Here is a 21,858-nt window from a genome sequence, read left to right on the forward strand (position 1 = left end):
TTAATGATGATGTTGGCATCTATTTGCTAATACATAAAGTTTTGTCTTTTGTACTTAGTTTTAATTTACCTTACTTCACTTTTTCCAGTTTTTTTTTAAGTGAGAATTTATTTTCTTTCTTTTGAAAGTGAAAGTGAAAGTAGCTCACTCAAGTCCAACTCTTTGCAACCCATGGACTACAGTCCATGGAATTGTTCAGGCCGGAATACCAGAGTGAGTAGCCTTTCCCTTCTCCAGGGCATTTTCCCAACCCAGGGATTGAACCCAGGTCTCCCAACATTGCAGGCAGATTCTTTACCAGCTGAGCCACCAGGGAAGTCCTTTCTTTCTTTTACTTTTATTGAAAAAGCTTTTGATGCAATGCATTTTACTCTGATTACTTATTTCAATGACACCTACAGCTTCTGATATTTAGTGTTTTCATTATTGTAATCTTTAAGAAATTCTAAAGACTCAGTTTGTATTTTTGTTTTCAACAAGAGTTGTTTAATACAATGTGCGCTTTTGGTTTCCAGATAGAAGCACATTTTCCCAGAAGTAATTTCTGGTTTTATCTCATTATGATCAGAAAAATGAAGAACTAAAGAGCCTCTTGATGAAAAGTGAAAGAGGAGAGTGAAAAAGTTGACTTAAAACTTAACCTTCAAAAGACTAACATCATAGCAACCAGTCCCATCACTTCATGGCAAATAGGTGGGGAAGTGATGACATTTTTGGGAGGGGGCTTCAAAACCACTACAGATGGTGACTGCAGCCATGAAATTAAAAGATGCTTGCTCCTTAGAAGAAAAGTTATGGCCAAACTAGATATCACATTAAAAAGCAGAGATATTATTTTGCCAACAAAGTCCATCTAGTCAAAGCTATGGTTTTTCCAGTAGTCATGTATGGATGTGAGATTTGGACTATAAAGAAAGCTGAGCACTGAAGAATTGATGCTTTTGAACTGTGATTTTGGAGAAGACTCTTTAAAGTCACTTGGACTGCAAGGAGATCAAACCAGTCCATCCTAAAGGAAACCAGTCCTGAATATTCATTGGAAGAACTGATGCTGAAGCTGAAACTCCAATACTTTGGCCACCTGATGCAAAGAATTGACTCATTTGAAAAGACCCTGATGCTGGGAAAGATTGAAGGCAGGAGGAGAAGGGGATGACAGAGGATGAGATGATTGGATGGCATCACTGACTCGATGAACATGAGTTTGAGAAAACTTCAGGAGTTGCTGACGGACAGGGAAGCCTGGTGTGCTGCAGTCCATGGGGTTTCAAAGAGTTGGACATGACTGGGCAATTGAACTGAGTTGAACTCTTCTTAAGCTTCGTATTGTTGATATAAGATTTGTGAGAAAAGATAATGAGATAAGAAAATGTTGTTTAGCTTTAATTCCTCTTGTGGTAGTAGTTACCTTTACAGACCTAACGTTTTGAACAAGTGTATGGAAACGAGTCCTCTGAGACTATAAGTGAGTCACTCCCTGAGAAACAATTTCGAATCCACAGGAAACGGCCTCTGTGGCAAAATTAAACATATACTACGTTTAGGGAATAGAAAGAAAAGGTATATGTTTCCATTGTCTAAAATTTCATAATCTTTCCTAGGTCTTATCCATTATTTCCAGAGAAAGCACAGAATTAAATGTCTGCTCTCATGTAAAAACCAGTCCAATCTGATGTGTTAAAGAGCCCCTTTAGGGACTTCCCTGGTGGTCCAGTGGTTAAGACGTTGTCTTCCAATGCAGGTGGTTCGGGTTTGATCCCTGGCAGGGGAGCTAAAGATCCCACATGACTTGCAGGCAAAAAACCAAAACATAAAACAGAAACAATACTATAACAAGTTCAGTAAAGACTTGGGAGTGGGGGAAGAGCACCTTTAGATAGTGTTCAGTTTCCATGTAGATGACTCAGACACTTTCTGCAACCAATTTATTTATTTCCTCCCATGGACTTTAGATGCCTTACATGACACTGGTTTGTGAAGAAAGGGAGTTCTCCAGGCTTCCCAGGTGGTGCTGGTTGTAAAGAAACTGCCTGTCAATGCAGGAGATACAGATTCGATCCCTGGGTTGGGAAGATCCCCTGGAGAAGGGAATGGAAACCCACTTCAGTATTCTTACCTGGAAAACACCATGGATGGAGGGCTACAGTCCATAGAGTCACAAAGATCGGACACACCTGAGCACACACACGTGCACGTACGTATGGGGTCTCCACCTCAGCCTCTGTCTCCCCTACTTGCTGGGTGATGTCTCATGTGTGTCAAGCCTCTGAAAGCCTGATGGTCCCCAACAAGAAAGCCCACAAGCTGGTGTAAAGGCACCCAGTGAGTTTATTTCTCACTCCAGGCAGTGCCCTTTCAGGGGCTCCTCAACTGACTTGACCACAGCTCCAGATGGTCTACGTTCTCTGTGGCTTGTCAGGCAGTGACTCTCATTTAGCCCTGGAATATCAGCTAGAGGGTGATATTTCATGTGGCTGCAGGAAATACAGCTTCACCAAAGTAGCTTAACAAAGGATTCCATTTTGATACAAGGAGTTTACTGGCTGGTACTCCAGAGCTGATGTAACAATCCTAAGAACTTGATTTTTTCTTCCCACCGTTTCTGGTAACTTCTGTCCTCAGAGTGGCAAGATGGCTGCTTCAGCTTCAGCCTCATGTCAGAATTGCAGGCAGAAAGAACACAGACACAAGAAGGAAGACAGGATGGCACTTCTATTGCAAAAGCAAAGCCAACCCACAGGGCTTCTTCTACCACCTCTTTGCCATATGGTTACCCCAGCTACAAGAAACACAGTACAATTCAGTATTTTACTGAATTTTCTGTTGCTGTGACAAGCAAAATTGTAGTTTTGTTAGTAATGAGGAGGGGACAAATGCTAGTGAGCTGATGACTAGCAGCACATACCATAGGAGCTGGGGTGGATTTGCCATACACTTCTCACTCTAGAGAGACCTCATTCTGGAACTCTCTGGCTTTTTTAATTATCCAGCGAATGTTGACAATTTGATCTCTTGTTCCTCTGCCTTTTCTAAAATCAGCTTGAACATCTGGAAGTTCACGATTCACGTATTACTGAAGCCTGGCTTGGAGAATTTCGAGCATTACTTTACTAGCGTGTGAGATGAGTGCAATTGTGTGGTAGTTTGAGCATTTTTTGGCATTACCTTTCTTTGGGATTGGAATGAAAACTGACCTTTTCCAGTCCTGTGGCCACTGCTGAGTTTTCCAAATTTGCTGGCATATTGAGTGCAGCACTTTCACAGCATCATCTTCCAGGATTTGAAATAGCTCAACTGGAATTCCATCACCTCCACTAGCTTTGTTCGTAGTGATGCTTCCTAAGGCCCACTTGACTTCACATTCCAGGATGTCTGGCTCTAGGTGAGTGATCACACCATCGTGATTGGACCCTTTAGAGACCACAATTCCTGGTTCATCCAAAGACTTGAAGGGCATTTTTATGCAGAATTTCTCATGCTCCCACCCATGCCGCTCTGTGGGAGTTCTCCATCAACATCTACCCTCTCTGGCGGCCCCCAAACTCCATCCTCTTACACTCAGGTCCCTGTGAATTTCTGCTTGAGGGACCTCCCTGGATCAGCAGGATGGGGACGTGTGCTCGGGGGAACCACGAACATGTGATGGCCACATGGTCCTGAGTGAGGCGTCAGGTTCCCTACAGCCTCTCCTTGTCCTTGGTCACCTCGCAGTGTCTTCCAACATTTGTTTAAAAACTCTCATGATTTTTAATTTTCTACAGAGTGTATGAAAGTTATTACAGGAGAATTCAGAGCTGGAAAACTTCCCTGAGATTTTTAGCCACTGCTTTGACCCACCAAGGAGGAAGCAGCCCACGGACTCACTGATCACATTGGATTCTCCAGATCTCTCTCTTTCATGCTTTGCTCCAGTGTAGGGATTTTTTTTTAGAATAATGAATTCCCAAGGTCACTATTTTCACAACTTTGGCCAAAACAACCCCCTCTCCTTCCCCTACCCATGACACCATCCACAGCACCTCTTTCTTTCTGGTACACAGACCATGGGATTTCCAGAATAAACCAACAATGCCTGCCCTGTTCTCTGATGCTCAGGGAGTGATGGTGTGAAGCAACAACTCCCCCTCCTTCTGAAATGTTGTGGGAGGGATTTTCCTTGACTTTTAGTAACAAAGGAGAGAGAACCCCATATTCCATGTAATTTTAAGCAATTCCTTTAGAATTTTTAATGAATGACATGTTTTGAGTGACTTGCCATTTCACCTTTGTGAGTGACAGTGCTTGTCATTTGGCAATACTTGTATTTTCTAGGATGAGATCAATTAAGCCAACAGGGTTAAAACAAAAGTACCTAAGTTAAAGATATTTATCTTCTTATCTTAAAGGAAATGTGAATGATTTAGCTATTAAATCAGTGGCTATAAAGTAATGGGTCTATTCACTTAGAAACACCTTATTTCACTTATCCTTGAAGAATTACAGATTCTCCTACTTTTTTTTTGTTTCAGATTTTAAATGTGATTTTAAATTTGTTCTTTTCACATTGTGTAAATTTAAGGTGTGCTGAGTGTTACTTGGGTAGACTGGTGTATCATAGTTTGGTTGCCATTTTAACAATCTTTAGCACATCACAAACTTATACTACAATATTATTGCTTATATTCAATCTACTGTACTTTAGACCTCTATGGCTTTTTAGTGCTTGTGACAAGTTTGCACCCTAAAACACCACCAATCTTATCCCCTGTGCCTCCACTTCTTGGTAACCATCATTCTCTTCCTTTTTTAAACAGGTTTGACTTTTTAGATTCCACATATTACACAGTACTTGTCCTTCTCTGTCTGACTTATCTTGCTTCCAATTCTCCCAAATTCAATACATAGACATAAGACAATTCCAACTGGAATAACAACAATGTTCTTTTTAGAAAACTCAACAAGTAATTTTAATTTTCACACAGAAGAATAAATGCCTGAACATAACAAAAGAAATACAAAATGGTGACTGGGGAGGAAATCGGGGGTGGGGAGGAGAGTTCACTTTACAATCAAAGCCACAGAAATCAAGTCAATACTTTATTCATATAGGCGTTGAGAAGATGGAAGACAAGAAGAGGCAAAAATTCTCACAGAAACCATACAGAATATGAAAATTTAACATACGATAACTGCTATGTTTCAGTTCAGCAGGAGATGGATCACCTACTTAGTAAATAGTCTGGCACAAAGGCTAACTTAAGCATACTCCGATGTGTCTCTGTTCTGACTCAAGACCCTTGTAGCTAAAGACCTGCTCCAGCTTTCTCAGGGTCCTCTGGGTGAGGACGCGATGACACCCGAGTTGCAGGACTCTTCCAGGCCCGCAGGCTGCTCCCGAGGACGTTCACCTGGTCTCCTACTTCTTTCTTTGCAGCTTCCCTTTCTTCCTTCCTCCCTCCATTCTACACCCCCAAACACCTGGCTGGGGAACCCGCATACACGCCCAGACGCTGCTCGCTTTCTCCCCTCTCTCAGGGGAGAAGGGACTGGTTGCAGGTCAGGCACAGGCGGGGCTGGAAGTCTCCTCTCTGCTCTCCATGTGGGAGGGTGGGCATCAGAGGGGCGATGCCAGGTGTGTGACCTCCCTTGTCCAGGCCTCCCTGGGAAGAGCTCCTCCGCTGCCCAAGTCCGCTTGGACCTCCGGGCGGTCCGTGTCCTGCAGCCAGGTCTAGGCCCGTTTCCTGAGCAGATCTGGCCCCTGGACACCCCTGTCCTGTCCCGCTCCTTCCCATGGGGCTCCCTTGCTGCGGGTGGTGGCCTCTCTCAAGAGCGAATCAAGAGCAGCTCCTTGCGGCCCTCCCCCGTTTCTAGTTGCCTTCTCCTCCCCAGCCCAGAGCCTGTCCTGCCCCACATGGCGCTGGGCCCTAAAAGCCATCGTGCCTGCCCTCTTAACAGGCAAGGACACAGCCCAAGAGACGCAGAGTTGCCCGGTCCACATTCCACGCTGATCTGCATCGAGTTATAAGCCGAGCCTCCAGTGGCCGGGATGCTGCAGGGGTCCCACCTCAGAAGGGAGCACAGGCCCGCCTCAGGAGGCTTGGCTTCTCTCAGAGGTCTGTTGCAGAGAGGGAACGCCAGAGACACGTGAGGGTGGGCGGGGGGCGCAGAGCAGGAGGGCCCCTGTGTTCTGGAAGGTGTGATGAAGGACCTGAGAACTCAGGAGCCCACCCACCTCCTCCCGCCTAACCAGACGCTGCCCTGGAGTCAGGAGGGGCCAGGGACTCCTGGGATGGAGCGGGCAAGGGAGGGGTCTGGGAGCCGGAGGCAGGAAGCCGCGGAGGCGTGTGGCTCATGTGGGCCCGCTCGGCGGGAGCTGGCCTCCAGCTTGCTCGGGCTCCTCCAGGATGCGGCGCAGGCCCCGCAGCCAGGCCTGGTCCCTGCGCCCCTCCTCGGCGCCGGGCCGCCAGAGGCCCCAGCTCTCGCGGGGCGCGGCGCGGGGCTGAGGGGCAGCCGGGAGGCTGTAGGCGCGGCCCTCGTGCTCCCACAGGACCCCTTCGACGTGCCCCATGAGCTCCCTCAGCTGGGCCTCCAGCTCGGCTCCGGCCCCCTTGTTGTTGAAGCCACAGTGTCGCCGCGCGCAGACCGCGTCCAGCTCGTCCAGCGCTCGGTTGTCGGTCTCCCGCAGGAATGTCCCCAGCAAGCCGCCGTCCAGGTCTTCGTTCCGCGTGAACACCAGGACGGTGCGGGCCAGGATGCCGGCCCCGAACACCTCCTCGAGGCGCCTGGCCACCTGCTGGTCCTCCTCGGTGAACCGGCCGAGCTGTGTCACCAGGAGCACGGCGTGCGGCTCCGGCGGGGAGCGGGCGCCGGCCTCGCCAACGCCCTGAGCGGTCCCCCGCGGCGCCTCCCAGCGGGACAGGATGTCGGGCGTGTCGATGACCTGCAGCTCCCTCCCCTCCCACGCGCGGCGCCCCTGCTGGAAGGCCTGGGTCACCGGGCGAGCGCTGAGCTTGGACTCGAACACTCTCCTCCCGAGGATGCTGTTTCCCGTGGCGCTTTTCCCGCTCCCGGATTTTCCAACCAGGATGAGCCTCAGCGTCTGCGGGGTCCCTTCATCCCCGCGCTGCCCTGGAAGCATCAAGAGAAGGTGGGGGGCCGCGGTTAGAGCCCGACCCCCGCTTTAGCCTCCCCTGGGGGCAGATGGTCCGGGTGGGGGCAAGACAAAGAAGACCAGCGTCTGCATCGGAGATATGCCCTAGGTTCACATGTTTTCCTTCCTTTTCTCTTTTCTGAATATTTTTGGGAAAAATAAGGTACAAAATACATAATATAAAATGTACTGTTTGAACCATGTTTAGGTGTAGCCTTCCGTACATTCACATTCCTGGGCAGTCATCACTTGGGCGTCTCAAGAACTTTCCATCTTCCCGAATGACACCCTGTCCCCATTAAACACTAATGCCCCATCCTTCCTCCCTCAACACCTGACATCCATTGCTCTTTCTGTCTCCATGTGTTTGACTGTTCTAAGGACCACACATTACTGGAATCAGGCAATTTTTGCCCTACTGTGTCTGGCTTATTGACTTTGTGTTCAAGGTTCATTCACTTTGGAGCAAGTGTCAGATTGCCTTCCTTTTTAAGGCTGAATAATATTCCACTGTAGGTGTAGACCACATTGTGTTTATTCATATATATATGGAGTTGGGGGGTTGTTTCCACTTTTTGCTATTGTGAATAATGCTGCTATCCACCTCAGAGCACATATATTCACTATCTGTTTTAACTCTATAGGGTATTTTCCCCAGAAGTGGAATTACAGGATCATATGGCAGAACACCACATTTTATGCTTCTATTTTGAAGGGCTACCTATTCCCACCAGGTGGGATCATCCCCTCATGAACTGGGAGCCTGAGCTTCCTCAAGTCCCTCTGGTTGGAGACCCTTCCCAGGAAGAGGGTGAAGCTTGAAGCACATGGCCTCTGTGTCCTCTCCCTGCCGTGATCGAACACACCACATTACCTTCACTTTGCCCAACAAGGAGTGTTGTGAGGGTGGGGTCCTTTCAGCCAGACCCCCAGCTCCACAGCACAGCTCACACTGGGTCCCAGTCCTAAGCTCCACCGTTGAAGTTTGGGCTGGACACCCTCACCCAGGAGAATATCAGAACCATCAGCTGTGAGTAGATGTTTCATGTCCATCTAATACTGAGGACCTCACATCCAGATTTTAGAAATGACCACGGCTGGAGGGCACAAAGGGAATTCCCTTCTCCTGGCCTTGCAGGTCCCAGGACCCAAAGCACATAGAGAAGCACCAAACCCTAGCTGATTTCTAGCCTGTTCCCAGGGAAGACATTGCTGTGTCTCAGTGCAGAGCCCTCAGCCTCTTGAGGCCAGGACTGACACCATCTTCTTCCATCTCTCCCCAGCAGGGCTGTGTTTCTCCTGCCTTTCTGCCTTGGTGGGCTGACCCACCCACCAACTCTGACTGGAAGATATGGGCTCCTTCTAGCTTCTGCAGGTGACCTGTGTGAATGACTGGAAGTTCCACAGAAGCAGGGAAGGGCAATGTCCGTCTGTACTCTCAGATGCATAGCTAGAGGAAGACAGTGGTCTCCCGTCTGGGCAAGCCTGGAGACACTCATGCCATGCCTTTGGACTTAAAAGCCAAATACATTGAGCACAGAAAGAAATTTTAAAGTAATACTTAACCCCGATTGCTGCAAAAAAGGTAAATCAGGTGTGAACACTGGGATTATCACTTTCCCATGCAGCTTAATATTATGGCTTTCTCCCAATGGCTCAGGCCACTGAAGTTCATCTAATAAAACATAGTTGCATGGAACTGCATAATAAATTGCAAATCAATTCCTTTTCCAGGAAAGTGATGGATTTCCAGCATTCCTAAATTCCTAAGTTCTGTCTCCCCAGGTTAGATGGAAAGTTGAGCCCATGAAAGCGAAGCCCCTGGCCCTGATGAAACAGCTGTTGGGGGGAGGGAGCCCCCTGGGAAGGCAGAGCCCAGACCTGCAGGCCCTTGACTGCATCCTATGTCTTCACTAGCGCTTTGCAGACCCCGTGGTCCTGAGAGTCTCACAGCAGAGCCAGGGCGACACCCACCCGGGGCCTGGGGCGAGCCGTCTGTCACACCCACGAACACATCCTTCCTGCCACTCAGTGAAGGGGCAGTGGCTGTGGTCTGTCGCCTGCTTTGAGCCACGGCACCATCAGGGGCCCTTCCCTTCTGTCTGGCTGGGGTGAAGGGAGGCCCAACCCAAACGCCCTGTGATGGCCACCCCAGTGGCCGAGTCTCTGACCGGGGGGACTCCCGCTGCCCCTCCCAGCACACCTCCTGCTCCTCAGGCCCCGGCCCCACCTCTCTCAAGTCCATGTTGGCTAGAAAGTTGTTTTACCTCCAGACCCCCCTGGAGAAGGATCCTGGGATGCGCCTTCTTCAGGTTCCTCCGGGAGAAGGATTTCAAATTCTTCTTCCTCCATCTAGAAAGAAACCATAATGTGTCTACTGATGTTTCCTCTGAGCTTTCAGGGGCTCCTGACTTCTGCCTTTCTCTAATCCATGGAAGCTGTTTGCATCGGTTTGTTGGCATGGGACGCGGTGAGGGGGCGTCTGAGATACCCGCTACCTCCTTTAGGGACCCTGTTTCCCCCTTCCTTCCCCTGCAAGTGGTCTCCACTTGGGAGGGGGGATTCTGTGATGGGCAGAAATGACCAGAGACGCGTCCTGACAGACACTGTCCTGGGAGCAGTGGCCAGGGTGCAGGGTGGATGTGAGCAGGACGTTGCTGGAGGGGCTGGTGAGGGGCTCATGGGCCCAGAACGATCTGTGGGGGGAGCCTGGCAGTGGGGGCTGCAGAGGCTGAGCGCTGGGGGGTGAGGTGGGCAGGAGACATGCACAGGCTCCCTCTCCACATGGGGCCAGTTCTGCCGGGAGCCCAGGTACTTGGCGCTCAGATCCAGGCCACCGACTCAAGTGGTCATGCTGCCGGGGCCTCCGTGTCCCCAGAGATGTGGATGCTGAGTCCAAACTACACATTCCTGAGATCTTGTCCCCCTGGAAGATTCCAGGACATTTTACTACGTTTTCTAGAGCAATTCACAGTCCTCTTTGCCAAGGAAGGCACTGTCTCCCACCAGGAACTCCTGTCACCCACTCTCAGGCCCAGAGAGCTGACTGCCCAGCCCCCGGCCACCTCACCCCAGACCCTGCCCGACAGGGCATCACTGTCACGTGTGCCACATGCCGCAGTATTTGTCTCAACATGGAGCAGATCTGTCTCCTTGTGAGGTTTCCCAGGAGAAAAGTGAGACTCAGAGCGTCCTGCCCGAGGGTAAGCAGGGAGCTCCAGGCAGAGCCCAAAGGCTGCAAGGTCCTCCTGACTCCCCTGACTCCTCCCATTGCTCCTGAAACAGGGGCACTCACAGACACTCTCACACATACACTCACACACACACACTCACAAACATGCAAACATACAAACAAAATATAGACACAAACACAACACGTACACAACTCACACACACAAACATACAAACAAAATATACACACAAACACAACACATACACAACTCACACACACTCAGAAACATACAAAATATACACACAATCACAACTCATACATTACTCACACACACACTCACAAACATACAAACAAAATATACACACAAACACAGCACATACAGTACTCACACACACACTCACAAACATACAAACAAAATATACACACAAACACAACACATTCACTACTTACACACATACACATACAAAAGTACAAACATAGCACACACATACAACACACATGAACACACATTTACTCACAAACATATGAACATACATACACAGCACACAAACACAAACATAAGACACAGAGACCACTCACACACGTATATTCACAACACAGACATACAAAGATACACACACACAACACACCACTCACACACACAAACATACACACACACATATAAATATACATACAACACATACAAATGTAAGACACATATACTCATCTATACACGAATAAACACACATAACACACAGATACACACCAACACAACACACACTTATACATACAAACATATACACACACAAACACACTGTGCACAGCACCCCCACAACACACTCTCAAGCACAGTACACACACACACAGACGCCCACACACAGGCATGGTCACCACAGCCTTGGACTTACTGCTCTATCGTCCATGGGGCAGGAGGGACACCCGTGTCTGGCATCTCCTGGGGCCGTGCTCTCCTGAACACTCTGCGTCTCCTCTGAGAGCTAACACACTGCAGGCTGAATGGAGGACGTCAGTGACACTGCCCCAGACGTACACACACACAGAGGACATGGCGGATATGTTTTTAGTAATACGTGATCCGGAGCTCAGCCCAAGAACTGTGTTTAAGAGCACAGCCATGCAAAAGCTTTTAAGTTTCATTAGGTCCCATTTGTTTATTTTTGCTTTTATTTCTAAAATTCTGGGATGTGGGTCATAGAGGATCCTGCTGTGATTTATGTCGGAGAGTGTTTTGCCTATATTCTCCTCTAGGAGTTTTATAGTTTCTGGTCTTACGTTTATATCTTTAATCCATTTTGAGTTTATTTTTGTGTATGGTGTTAGAAAGTGTTCTAGTTTCATTCTTTTACAGGTGGTTGACCAGTTTTCCCAGCACCACTTGTTAAAGAGGTTGTCTTTTTTCCATTGTATATCCTTACCTCCTTTGTCAAAGATAAGGTGTCTATAGGTATATGGATTTATCTCTGGGCTTTCTATTCTGTTCCATGGGTCTATATTTCTGTCTTTGTGCCAGTACCATACTATCTTGATGACTGTGGCTTTGTAGTAGAGCTTGAAGTCAGGCAGGTTGATTCCTCTAGTTCCATTCTTCTTTCTCAAGATTGCTTTGGCTATTTGAGGTTTTCTTGTATTTCCATACAAATTGTGAAATTATTTGTTCTAGTTCTGTGAAAAATACCATTGGTAGCTTGATAGGGATTGCATTGAATCTATAGATTGCTTTGGGTCGTATACTCATTTTCACAATATTGATTCTTCCAATCCATGTACATGGTATATTTCTCCATCTATTTGTGTCCTCTTTGATTTCTTTCATCAGTGTTTTATAGTTTTCTATATATAGGTCTTTCGTTTCTTTAGGTAGACATACTCCTAAGTATTTTATTCTTTTTGTTGCAATGGTCAATGGTATTCTTTCCTTAATTTCTCTTTCTGTTTTCTCATTGTTAGCATATAGGAATGCAAGGGATTTCTGTGTATTAATTTTATATCCTGCAACATTAAGGCACTAATTGATTAGCTCTAGTAATTTTCTGGTAGAGTCTTTAGGGTTTTCTATGTAGAGGATCATGTCATCTGCAAACAGAGAGCGTTTTACTTCCTCTTTTCCAATGTGGATTCCTTTTATTTCTTTTTCTTCTCTGATTGCTGTGGCCAACACTTCCAAAACTATGTTGAATAGTAGTGATGAGAGTGGGCACCCTTGTCTTGTTCCTAACTTTAGGGGAAATGCTTTCAATTTTTCACCATTGAGGATAATGTTTGCTGTGGGTTTGTCATATATAGATTTTATTATGTTTAGGTATGTTCCTTCTATTCCGCTTTCTGGAGAGTTTTCATCATAAATCGATGTTGAATTTTGTCAAAGGCTTTCCCCACATCTATTGAGATAATCATATGGATTTTATCTTTCAATTTGTTAATGTGGTGTATTACATTGATTGATTTGTGGATATTAAAGAATCCTTGCATTCCTGGGATAAAGCCCACTTGGTCATAATGTATGAAACTATAAGCAAGGTGAAAAGACAGCCTTCAGAATGGGAGAAAATAATAGCAAACGAAGCAACAGACAAAGGATTAATCTCAAAAATATACAAGGAACTCCTGTAGCTCAATTCCAGGAAAATAAATGACCCAATCAAAAAATGGACCAAAGAACTAAACAGACATTTCTCCAAAGAAGACATACAGATGGCTAACAAACACATGAAAAGATGCTCAATATCACTCATTATCAGAGAAATGCAAATCAAAACCACAATGAGGTACCATTACATGCCAGTCAGGATGGCTGCTATCCAAAAGTCTAGAAGCAATAAATGCTGGAGAGGGTGTGGAGAAAAGGGAACCCTCTTACACTGTTGGTGGGAATGCAAACTAGTACAGCCACTATGGAAAACAGTGTGGAGATTTCTTAAGAAGCTGGAAATAGAACTGCCATGTGACCCAGCAATCCCACTTCTGGGCATACACACCAAGGAAACCAGATCTGAAAGAGACACGTGCACCCCAATGTTCATCACAGCACTGTTTATAATACCCAGGACATGGAAGCAACCTAGATGCCCATCAGCAGACGAATGGATAAGGAAGCTGTTGTACATATACACAATGGAATATTACTCAGCCACTAAAGATAATTCATTTGAATCAGTTCTAATGAGATGGATGAAACTGGAGCCCATTGTACAGAGTGAAGTAAGACAGAGAGATAAAGACCAATGCAGTGTACTAATGCATATATATGGAATTTTAAAAGATGGTAACAATAACCATATATGCAAAACAGGATAAGAGACACAGATGTACAAAACAGACTTTGGGACTCTGTGGGAGAAGGCGAGGGTGGGATAGTCTGAGAGAATAGCATTGAAACAAGTATACTGTCAAGAGTGAAACAGATTACAAGCCCAGGTTGGATGCATGAGACAAGTGCTCAGGGCTGGTGCACTGGGAAGACCCAGAGGGATGGGATGGGGAGGGAGGCATGGGGGGGGGGGGTCGGGATGGGGAACACATGTAAATCCATGGCTGATTCATGTCAATGTATGGCAAAAACCACTACAATATTGTAAAGTAATTAGCCTCCAACTAATAAAAATAAATGGAAAAAAAAAAAAAAAGAGCACAGCTGTCAGCCATGAGAATAGGGAAGAGAAAGTGGGGGAGTCCCCCGGCCAGGCCCCCCACCCCAGACAGAAAGCTCTGTGGGCTGCACTTGTCTGCAGGCCTGGTGGTGACCCCCTCCAGTGTTCTCACCTGGAAAACCCCAGCACAGAGGAGCCCGCAGGCTGCAGTCCATGGGGTCACAGGTGTGGGACACGACTGAGTGACTTCACTGGTAACGTCAACAGGGGAAACAGGAACACTACTGTTGTTATTACTTTTATCCTGCATTAGGACAAGTGGAACTCAGAGGCTTAAACCAAAGCAGCAGATCTTTCAGAAAACGTGCTGCCAGCAGATAGATTTTTTTTACTGATTTTTTCCCTTTTTGAGAATTCCCCTTCCTGCAGACATCCTCTGTCTTCTCCATCATGACGCATACTCCCTGACTCTCTCCCTCCCCCAGCTCTTCCTTCAGCCACTCCATTGGCTCCAGGGTCGCCAGTTTGCTGACCCTAGATCCTGAGACTTGTCACCTCCATAATCCCATGAGCCCCACACCGGTCGATTCATTACAATTAGTGTCTTTCTATATTTGTGTATATCCACACACATTCCAATATCTGTGTCACATCAGAGTCTGGGTCTAAGCTTTGCTTTCTGTGCTTTCTCCTGCCTTTAGCACATCCTGCAATGTTGTTGAAAGTCGGACATGATAATATCTGATATGAGGAATTAAGGTGAATAGGCCTGTGGTGTGAGATTTTATGTTGACCTGGCTGGGAGCTGGGCTGTGTTTAATGTTTGCTGGAGCGTCATTCTCCTCTGGTGCCCTTGTTTGTCTCCCCAGTTGTCTGTGGGTTTCCCTAAAGCCCCTTCTTAAATAGAACTTGTATCTTGCTGTTCACTCCTCTTTATTCACTGTTTTCATCCTGTGTCCTGTGATGTGGGAAGGAGTGAGGAGGGAAGCATTACTTGGGGATTGAATCTCACTCTTTCAGTGGATCTGTGTTCCTGGGCTGTGGGCATCACAATGTTTTGTTTTGTTTTGTTTCCTTTTCCTCCTCTTTTTCCCCCTTTAAGTGTTACTGGCCATGTCTGGTCACTTCTGACCTTTTTCACCTTGTGTTATCCTAAGATTTTCTTTTCTTTGATGCTCTGGTCTTCAAGAACATCTTTTTTTTTATTTGAATGCTTCATTCCCACCTTTATTCTCTGGAACTGCTGCAAAAAGCTATTACTAAAAGATTTTTCAGGGAGTGTATTCTATTAATAAAAAGATTTCAATAAAGATTTAGGAGGTTTAGTGGTGCTTTGGAGGATTAAAATATTCACTATTAACACTATTTTAAACTTTTTTCTAGAGGAAATATACACTGAAACCATAAAAGACAAAGAAGCTGCTTATATAAAAATGCGAAGAAGGATGCAAAATTATCATTATTTGTAGGTGCTTTGATTATATATCTTGGAAAAATCAAGAGAATAAACTAATAAACTATGCAAACAATAGAATTTAGTAAACTGATTGATGCAAAATTATTAAAAACTCATAAAAATTGCCTTACAAACAATAGCCAAGTACACATAACTTATAATTTTTAAAACAACAGCAATACAAAATAAAATTAAAAGCCCAAGAATAATTTTAAAATTGCATTAAATATATAACAGAGAAAACTCTGAGAAACTTCTGAGACTATGAAGCAAACTGAACTCTCCCGTGTTTAGTGAAAATATGCATTAACTAGAGAACTTTCAGATGTTCAAACTGGATTTAGAAAAGGCAGACGAACCAGAGATCAAATTGCCAACATCCGTTGGATCACAGGAAAAGCAAGAGAATTCCAGAAAAACATCTACTTCTGCTTCATTGACTACACTAAAGCCTTTGACTGTTGCACGGATCACAACAAACCGGGAAATTCTTAAAGAGATGGGTATACCATATCACCTTATCTGCCACCTGAGAAATTAGTATGCAGGGCAAGAAGCAACAGTTAGAACTGGACATGAAACAACAGACTGGTTCCAAATTGGGACAGGAGTATGTCAAGGCTGTATATTGTCACCTTGTTTATTTAACTTATTTTCGGAGTACATCATGTGAAATGCCAGGCTGGATGTAGCATAAGCTGGAATCAAGATTGCTGGGAGAGTATTTGGTTCTCTGCTGAGATGCCTAGTAGGGGTGAGCAACCTGAGGACCAGGGTGAACAACCTGAGGACCACGCTGGGCTGGTCCCTGCTGAGAGATTGACCCTGCACAAGGAAGAACTCAACAAAGACTAAAGAACAAAAAGTTGTTGTGGATGAACTTTTTAACCTTAAGAAGAACAGGAAAGTATATAGGCAGCAACAGAACAGCAACATATCCTTTCTTGCAGACCAAATAGAAATGCTTTCTGAAAGCAAAAATATATTGGATGAGCTAAGGAAAGAATATCAAGAAATAGAAAACTCAGAGAAGACCAAAATCAAAAATAACCAACTTGACTTTAGATAGCAATGTGTGGCATTTGTTGTGCAGTAAGCTTTTCTGTTGAGCATTTTGCAAAGATTTGAAAGAGGATTTACTGTGTAATCTTAAACAATGGGGGCCCAATAGTAGTAAACAGTTGTTAAGATCCAATGTTAACTACCAGTGTTTATTCTCTGGGCATGTCCTTCACTTAAGAGATGTGTTGACTGCCCAGCCTGTGGAAGATGAAAGAGGCAATGTATTCCTGTGGAATGGAGAAGACTTTAGTGGGATCAAGGTCCAAGCTGAAGAGAATGATACTCAAATCATGTTTCATTATCTTTCCTCTTGTAAGAATAAATCTGATATTTTGTCACTCTTCTCAAAAGCCCAAGATCCTTGGTCTTTTATATATTATCAAACATCTAGCCTTTCTTTTTTGTTTGGCAGGGATAGTTAGAACTGGACATGGAACAACAGACTGGTTCCAAATAGGAAAAGGAGTACATCAAGGCGGTACATTGTCACCCTGCTTATTTAACTTATATGCAGAGTACATCATGAGAAATGCTGGGCTGGAAGAAGCACAAGCTGGAATCAAGGTTGCCAGGAGATATATCAATAACCTCAGATATTCAGATGACACCACCCTTATGGCAGAAAATGAAGAGGAACTAAAAAGCCTCTTGATGAAAGTGAAAGAGGAGAGTGAAAAAGTTGGCTTAAAACTCAACATTCAGAAAACTAAGATCATGGCTTCTGGTCCCATCACTTTATGGCAAATAGATGGGGAAACAGTGGAAGCAGTGTCAGACTTTATTTTTCTGGGCTCCAAAATCACTGCAGATGGTGATTGCAGCCATGAAATTAGAAGACGCTTACTCCTTGGAAGGAAAGTTATGACCAACCTAGATAGTATATTAAAAAGCAGAGACATTACTTTGCCAACAAAGGTTCATCTAGTCTAGGCTATGATTTTTCCAGTGGTCATGTATGGGTGTGAGAGTTGGACTGTGAGGAAGGCTGAGCACCGAAAAATTGATGCTTTTGAACTGTGGTGTTGGAGAAGACTCTTGAGAATCCCTTGGACTGCAAGGAGATCCAGCCAGTCCATCCTAAAGGAGATCAGTCCTGGGGGCTCATTGGAAGGACTGATGCTGAAGCTGAAACTCCAATACTTTGGCCACCTCATGTGAAGAGTTGACTCATTGGAAAAGATCCTGATGCTGGGAGGGATTGGGGGCAGGAGGAGAAGGGAACGACAGAGGATGAGATGGCTGGATGGCATCACCGACTTGATGGGCATGAGTTTGAGTAAACTCCAGGAGTTGGTGATGGACAGGAAGGCCTGGAGTGCTGCGATTCATGGGGTTGCAAAGAGTCGGACACGACTGAGTGACTGAACTGAACTAAACTGAACTGAACTGAACTGAGGGACTTTTTTGGTCATTGTAGCTTGCTTTGGCATTTTAGTAACTTGGGCAAGAGTTTCTGCCTCTCTTTAGTTGGCGCCTAAGCCTCTGGAGTGGGCTGATCAGTGGCAGGAAGTTCCAGCATCTGGAATTTTCAGAATTGATCTCAAGTCTGTTTCCATTTCCAAATCTGTCGTTTTAAAGTTGTATCCTTGGAAATACAATTCTGGCGGGGGTGGGGGGGGGGGCATGGAATGTCAGAGAATGTGTTAATAGCCTGACTGGGATTTCAGCAGACTTGCCAACATTTGTCTTGGTGGCAGCAAATGAAGCCAAACTGTATCTTAAAGCACCTGTTGTCCCTTTAAATATGGCGTTGCCACAAGCTGCATTTGAGACCCACTGCAGCAGCAGTTCCAGGAGTCCACTGACAAGAGACCCTTTAGGTCTTTCTTACTGATGGACACGTGAAGGAAGTAGTTCAGCACTTCATTGATGTCCCGAGTATTGCAGTCAAGAGACGTGTCTTGTGTTTACCTAGGGATGAAAGCCTGAAACCAAGCGAAGTTTTGAAAACTAGTAATAGGAAAGCGAATGTTGCAATCCTGTTTTCTGGAGGGATTGATTCCATGATCATCGCAGCCCTTGCTGACCATCATATTCCTTTAGATGAACCAACTGATCTTCTTAATGTGGCTTTCATGACTAAAGAAAAGACCATACCAGTTAATTTTAACAAAAAAGGGAGAAAACAGAAAAATCATTGTGAAATACCCTCTGAAGAATTCTCCAGAACTATTACTGCTGCTGCTGCTAGACCTGGTGAACAGTTCAATGTACCAGGTCGAGTCACAGGAAGAGCAGAACTGAAGGAACTGCAAGCTGCCAATCCTTTGGGGATTTGGAATTTTGTTGAAATTAATGTTTCTCTAGAAGAACTGCAAAGATTAGGAAGAACTCGAATATCACACTTAACCCAGCCCTTGGATATAGTCCTAGATGATAGCATTGGCTGTGCAGTCTGGTTTGCTTCCAGAGGAGCTGGTTGGTTAGTGACCCAAGATGAAGAAAAACCGTATCACAGCAGTGCAAAGGTGGTTCTTACAGGAATTGGTTCAGATGAGCAGCTTGCAGGTTCTTCTTGTCATCGGGTCCACTTCCTGACACATGGGCTGGGGAGACTAAATAAGGAATTGAAATGGAACTGGGTCAAATTTCTTCTAGAAATCTTGATCATGATGATAGACGTATCAGTGATCATGGAAAAGAAGCAAGATTTCCTTTCCTGGATTAAAGTATTGTCTCCTTTCTAAATTCCCTACCAGTCTGGGAAAAGGCAAACTTGACTTTACCCTGTGGAATTGGTGAAAAACTAATTTTGTGTCTTGCAGCAGTGGAACTTGGTCAAACAGCCTCTGTTCTTCTGCCAAAGTGGGCCATGCAATTTGGATCCAGAATTGCAAGAATAATGAAAAGGCATATGATAAATGTGGAAGGCTCCAAATTATCTCTTTAGAAAACCTTTCAGTTGTAAACTAGATGTTTTATAGTGTAACAACATTTACTCAATGATGTTTTTTTAAAACAATAAAATAAAATAAAATACTCTGCTGCTTTCAGTTAATAAAGATTGCTGGTAGAAATATTAGTAACCTCAGATATACAGATGACACCACACTTATGGCAGAAAGTGAAGAGGAGCTAAAGAGCCTCTTGATGAAAGTGAAAGAGGAGAGTGAAAAAGCTGACTTAAAATTCAACATTCAAAAAACAAAGATCATGACATCCAGTCCTATCACTTCATGGCAAATAGATGGGGAAACAATGGAAACACTGACAGACTTTCTTTTTTGGTCTCCAAAATCACTGCAGATGATGACTGCAGCCATGAAATTAAAAGATGCCTGCTCCTTGTAAGAAAAGCTTTGACAAACCTAGACAGTGTATTAAAAAGCAGAGATATTACTTTGCCAACAAAGGTCTGTCTAGTGAAAGCTATGGTTTTTCCAGTAGTCATGTATGGATGTGAGAGTTGGACCATAAAGAAGGCTGAACGCCAAAGAGTTGATGCTTTTGAATTGTGGTGTTGGATAAGATTCTTGAGAGTCCCTTGGACTGCAAGGAGATCAAATCAGTCCATCCTAAAAGAAATCAACCCTGAATATTCATTAGAAGGACTGATGTTGAAGCTGAAGCTTCAATACTTTGGCTACCTGATGAATAGAACTGACTCATTGGAAAAGACCTTGATGCTGAGAAAGATTGAAGGCAGCAGGAGAAGGGCACAACAAAAAATGAGATGGTTGGATGGCATCACCGACTCAATGGACATGAGTCTGAGCAAGCTCTGGGAGTTGGTGATGGACAGGGAAGCCTTGTGTGCTGCAGTCGATGGGTCGCAAAGAGTCAGACACAACCAAGGGACTGAACAACAATAAATATTAATAGAACCACTTTGGAAAACACTGCGGAGTATCTCAGAAACCTGAATATTACACATAGTTCACCTTCACCATTCTACCACAAGGTGCATAGCCAACAGAAATGTGGCTATGTGCTTGCCAACCAAAGGTAATGGCCACAGTATTTATGGCAGGATACCCAGAATAGCAAACCACTGGACATAGTGTCAATGCTCTCACCCCAAGAAAAGAAAGGAAGGAAGGAAAATGGTAACTATGTGAGGTGATGGATATGTTAATTAGCTTGTGGTGACTATTTCACAATGCACATACCGAACCATTAAGTTGTATATATGTTAAAGATATACAATTATAATTTGCCAATTTTACCCCAATAAAACCTGAGAAGTAAAACATCTGGGGAAAAAAGTGATTTTAAAAAGAAAAAGCAAAACAGTATGGTCCAAATTAATGGGGTTAACTATATAAATATCTTCATATTATAAATTAAATATGTTGGGTTATAGTCATACAATGAAATAGTATACAGCAGTGAAAATACACAACTTATTGCTACATATAACAATATGGATACATCTCAAAATACAGTGGTAAGCAAAAAAAGCCAGATACAACAGAATACCTCATGCATGATTTTATTGCTATAAAGTAGAAAAATAGCTAAAGTTAACCTATGCTATCACAAGTTCAGTGAGAGGTCACCCGTAGAGGGCATAAGGGGTTTTGGTTTGCCAACAACATTCCGTGTCTTGAGTTGAGTGCTCATTACTTGGGTGTGTTCAGTTTGTGACAACTGAAAATTTAGTGTGCTATAAACTTATATGAGCCCTTTCCTCTATTAATACCACATTTCACAAACACTTAAGATTAAAAACAAAAAGAAAAAAGTGACTGATGAACACACATGCACACAGAACCAAAAAAAAAAAAGAAAAGAAAGAAAATGCAACATGCCTGGAAAGAAAACTACCATGAAACTTTCGGTACACCTTCCTAGGTGTACTAATGCATTTAATTCAATGCTGATTTTTTTTTAAGTCCTCTGTAACTTTGGTTTTGTATACTAGATGGGGACGTTGGTTATGAAGTATGAAAGTACACTTGTAAGGATAGCCAGCTTCCAGAAGGACTAAAATAATCTCAAAGGATGCAGTCACCAGAAAATGCCCTGAGTCCTACATTCCACCACAGAGTCCACAACAGGATCTGCAGGATGCTAAGGGGGCCCCACCTCCCCAATTCTTCCCCGCTTCCCGCTCAACTGGGGGAGGAAGATCACACCATGTGCTCAGACGGGAGTCACTGGCTGAGTTCACCAGGGGCAGATTCTGAGATAAAAATGCTGCAGGCGTGAACTTTCTTTAGGAGAGCTCTTGGGATGGAAACCTGTGTGACCCCGAAGGACGTAGGACGGGGCGGAAGGAGACGCTGGGCTGTGATGAGTCACAACGAGGCCGCAGCCATCACCTGGCGCTGGAGCTCGGAGGGCGGGGGCAGACCGGTCCCAAACGGGGGTCCCTGTGCCTCTGCAGGGACCAGTCCTAAAATGTGAGTGCCCTGGGGGGCTGGGGGGGGCGCATCTCAGAAGAGAGGAATCTCTTCAGCTGAGAATAACCCTGAGGGGATGCCATAAGGATGTGGGAGGGCGTCAGCTG

General features: G+C 44.9%; 1 protein-coding gene and 2 pseudogenes across 1 annotated transcript; 2 read left to right on the top strand and 1 right to left on the bottom strand.

The window, feature by feature from the left end:
* Nucleotides 1-5,063: 5,063 nt before the first annotated feature.
* On the bottom strand, nt 5,064-14,213 carry GIMAP6 (GTPase, IMAP family member 6). Its single transcript, XM_070456413.1, has 3 exons — nt 14,061-14,213; nt 9,397-9,481; nt 5,064-7,107 (listed from the first exon to the last, which is right to left on the bottom strand). The coding sequence occupies exons 1-3, from the start codon at nt 14,196-14,198 to the stop codon at nt 6,329-6,331; spliced, it is 1,002 nt and encodes a 333-aa protein (XP_070312514.1). The 5' UTR covers nt 14,199-14,213; the 3' UTR covers nt 5,064-6,328.
* A 1,872-nt stretch (nt 14,214-16,085) lies between these two features.
* On the top strand, nt 16,086-16,413 carry LOC139030002 (ASNSD1 upstream open reading frame protein-like; annotated as a pseudogene).
* A 2-nt stretch (nt 16,414-16,415) lies between these two features.
* On the top strand, nt 16,416-19,319 carry LOC110151714 (asparagine synthetase domain-containing protein 1-like; annotated as a pseudogene).
* The last annotated feature ends 2,539 nt before the right edge of the window (nt 19,320-21,858 follow it).

This window comes from Odocoileus virginianus, chromosome 1 (assembly GCF_023699985.2).
Source record: "Odocoileus virginianus isolate 20LAN1187 ecotype Illinois chromosome 1, Ovbor_1.2, whole genome shotgun sequence".
Classification (NCBI taxonomy): domain Eukaryota; kingdom Metazoa; phylum Chordata; class Mammalia; order Artiodactyla; family Cervidae; genus Odocoileus; species Odocoileus virginianus.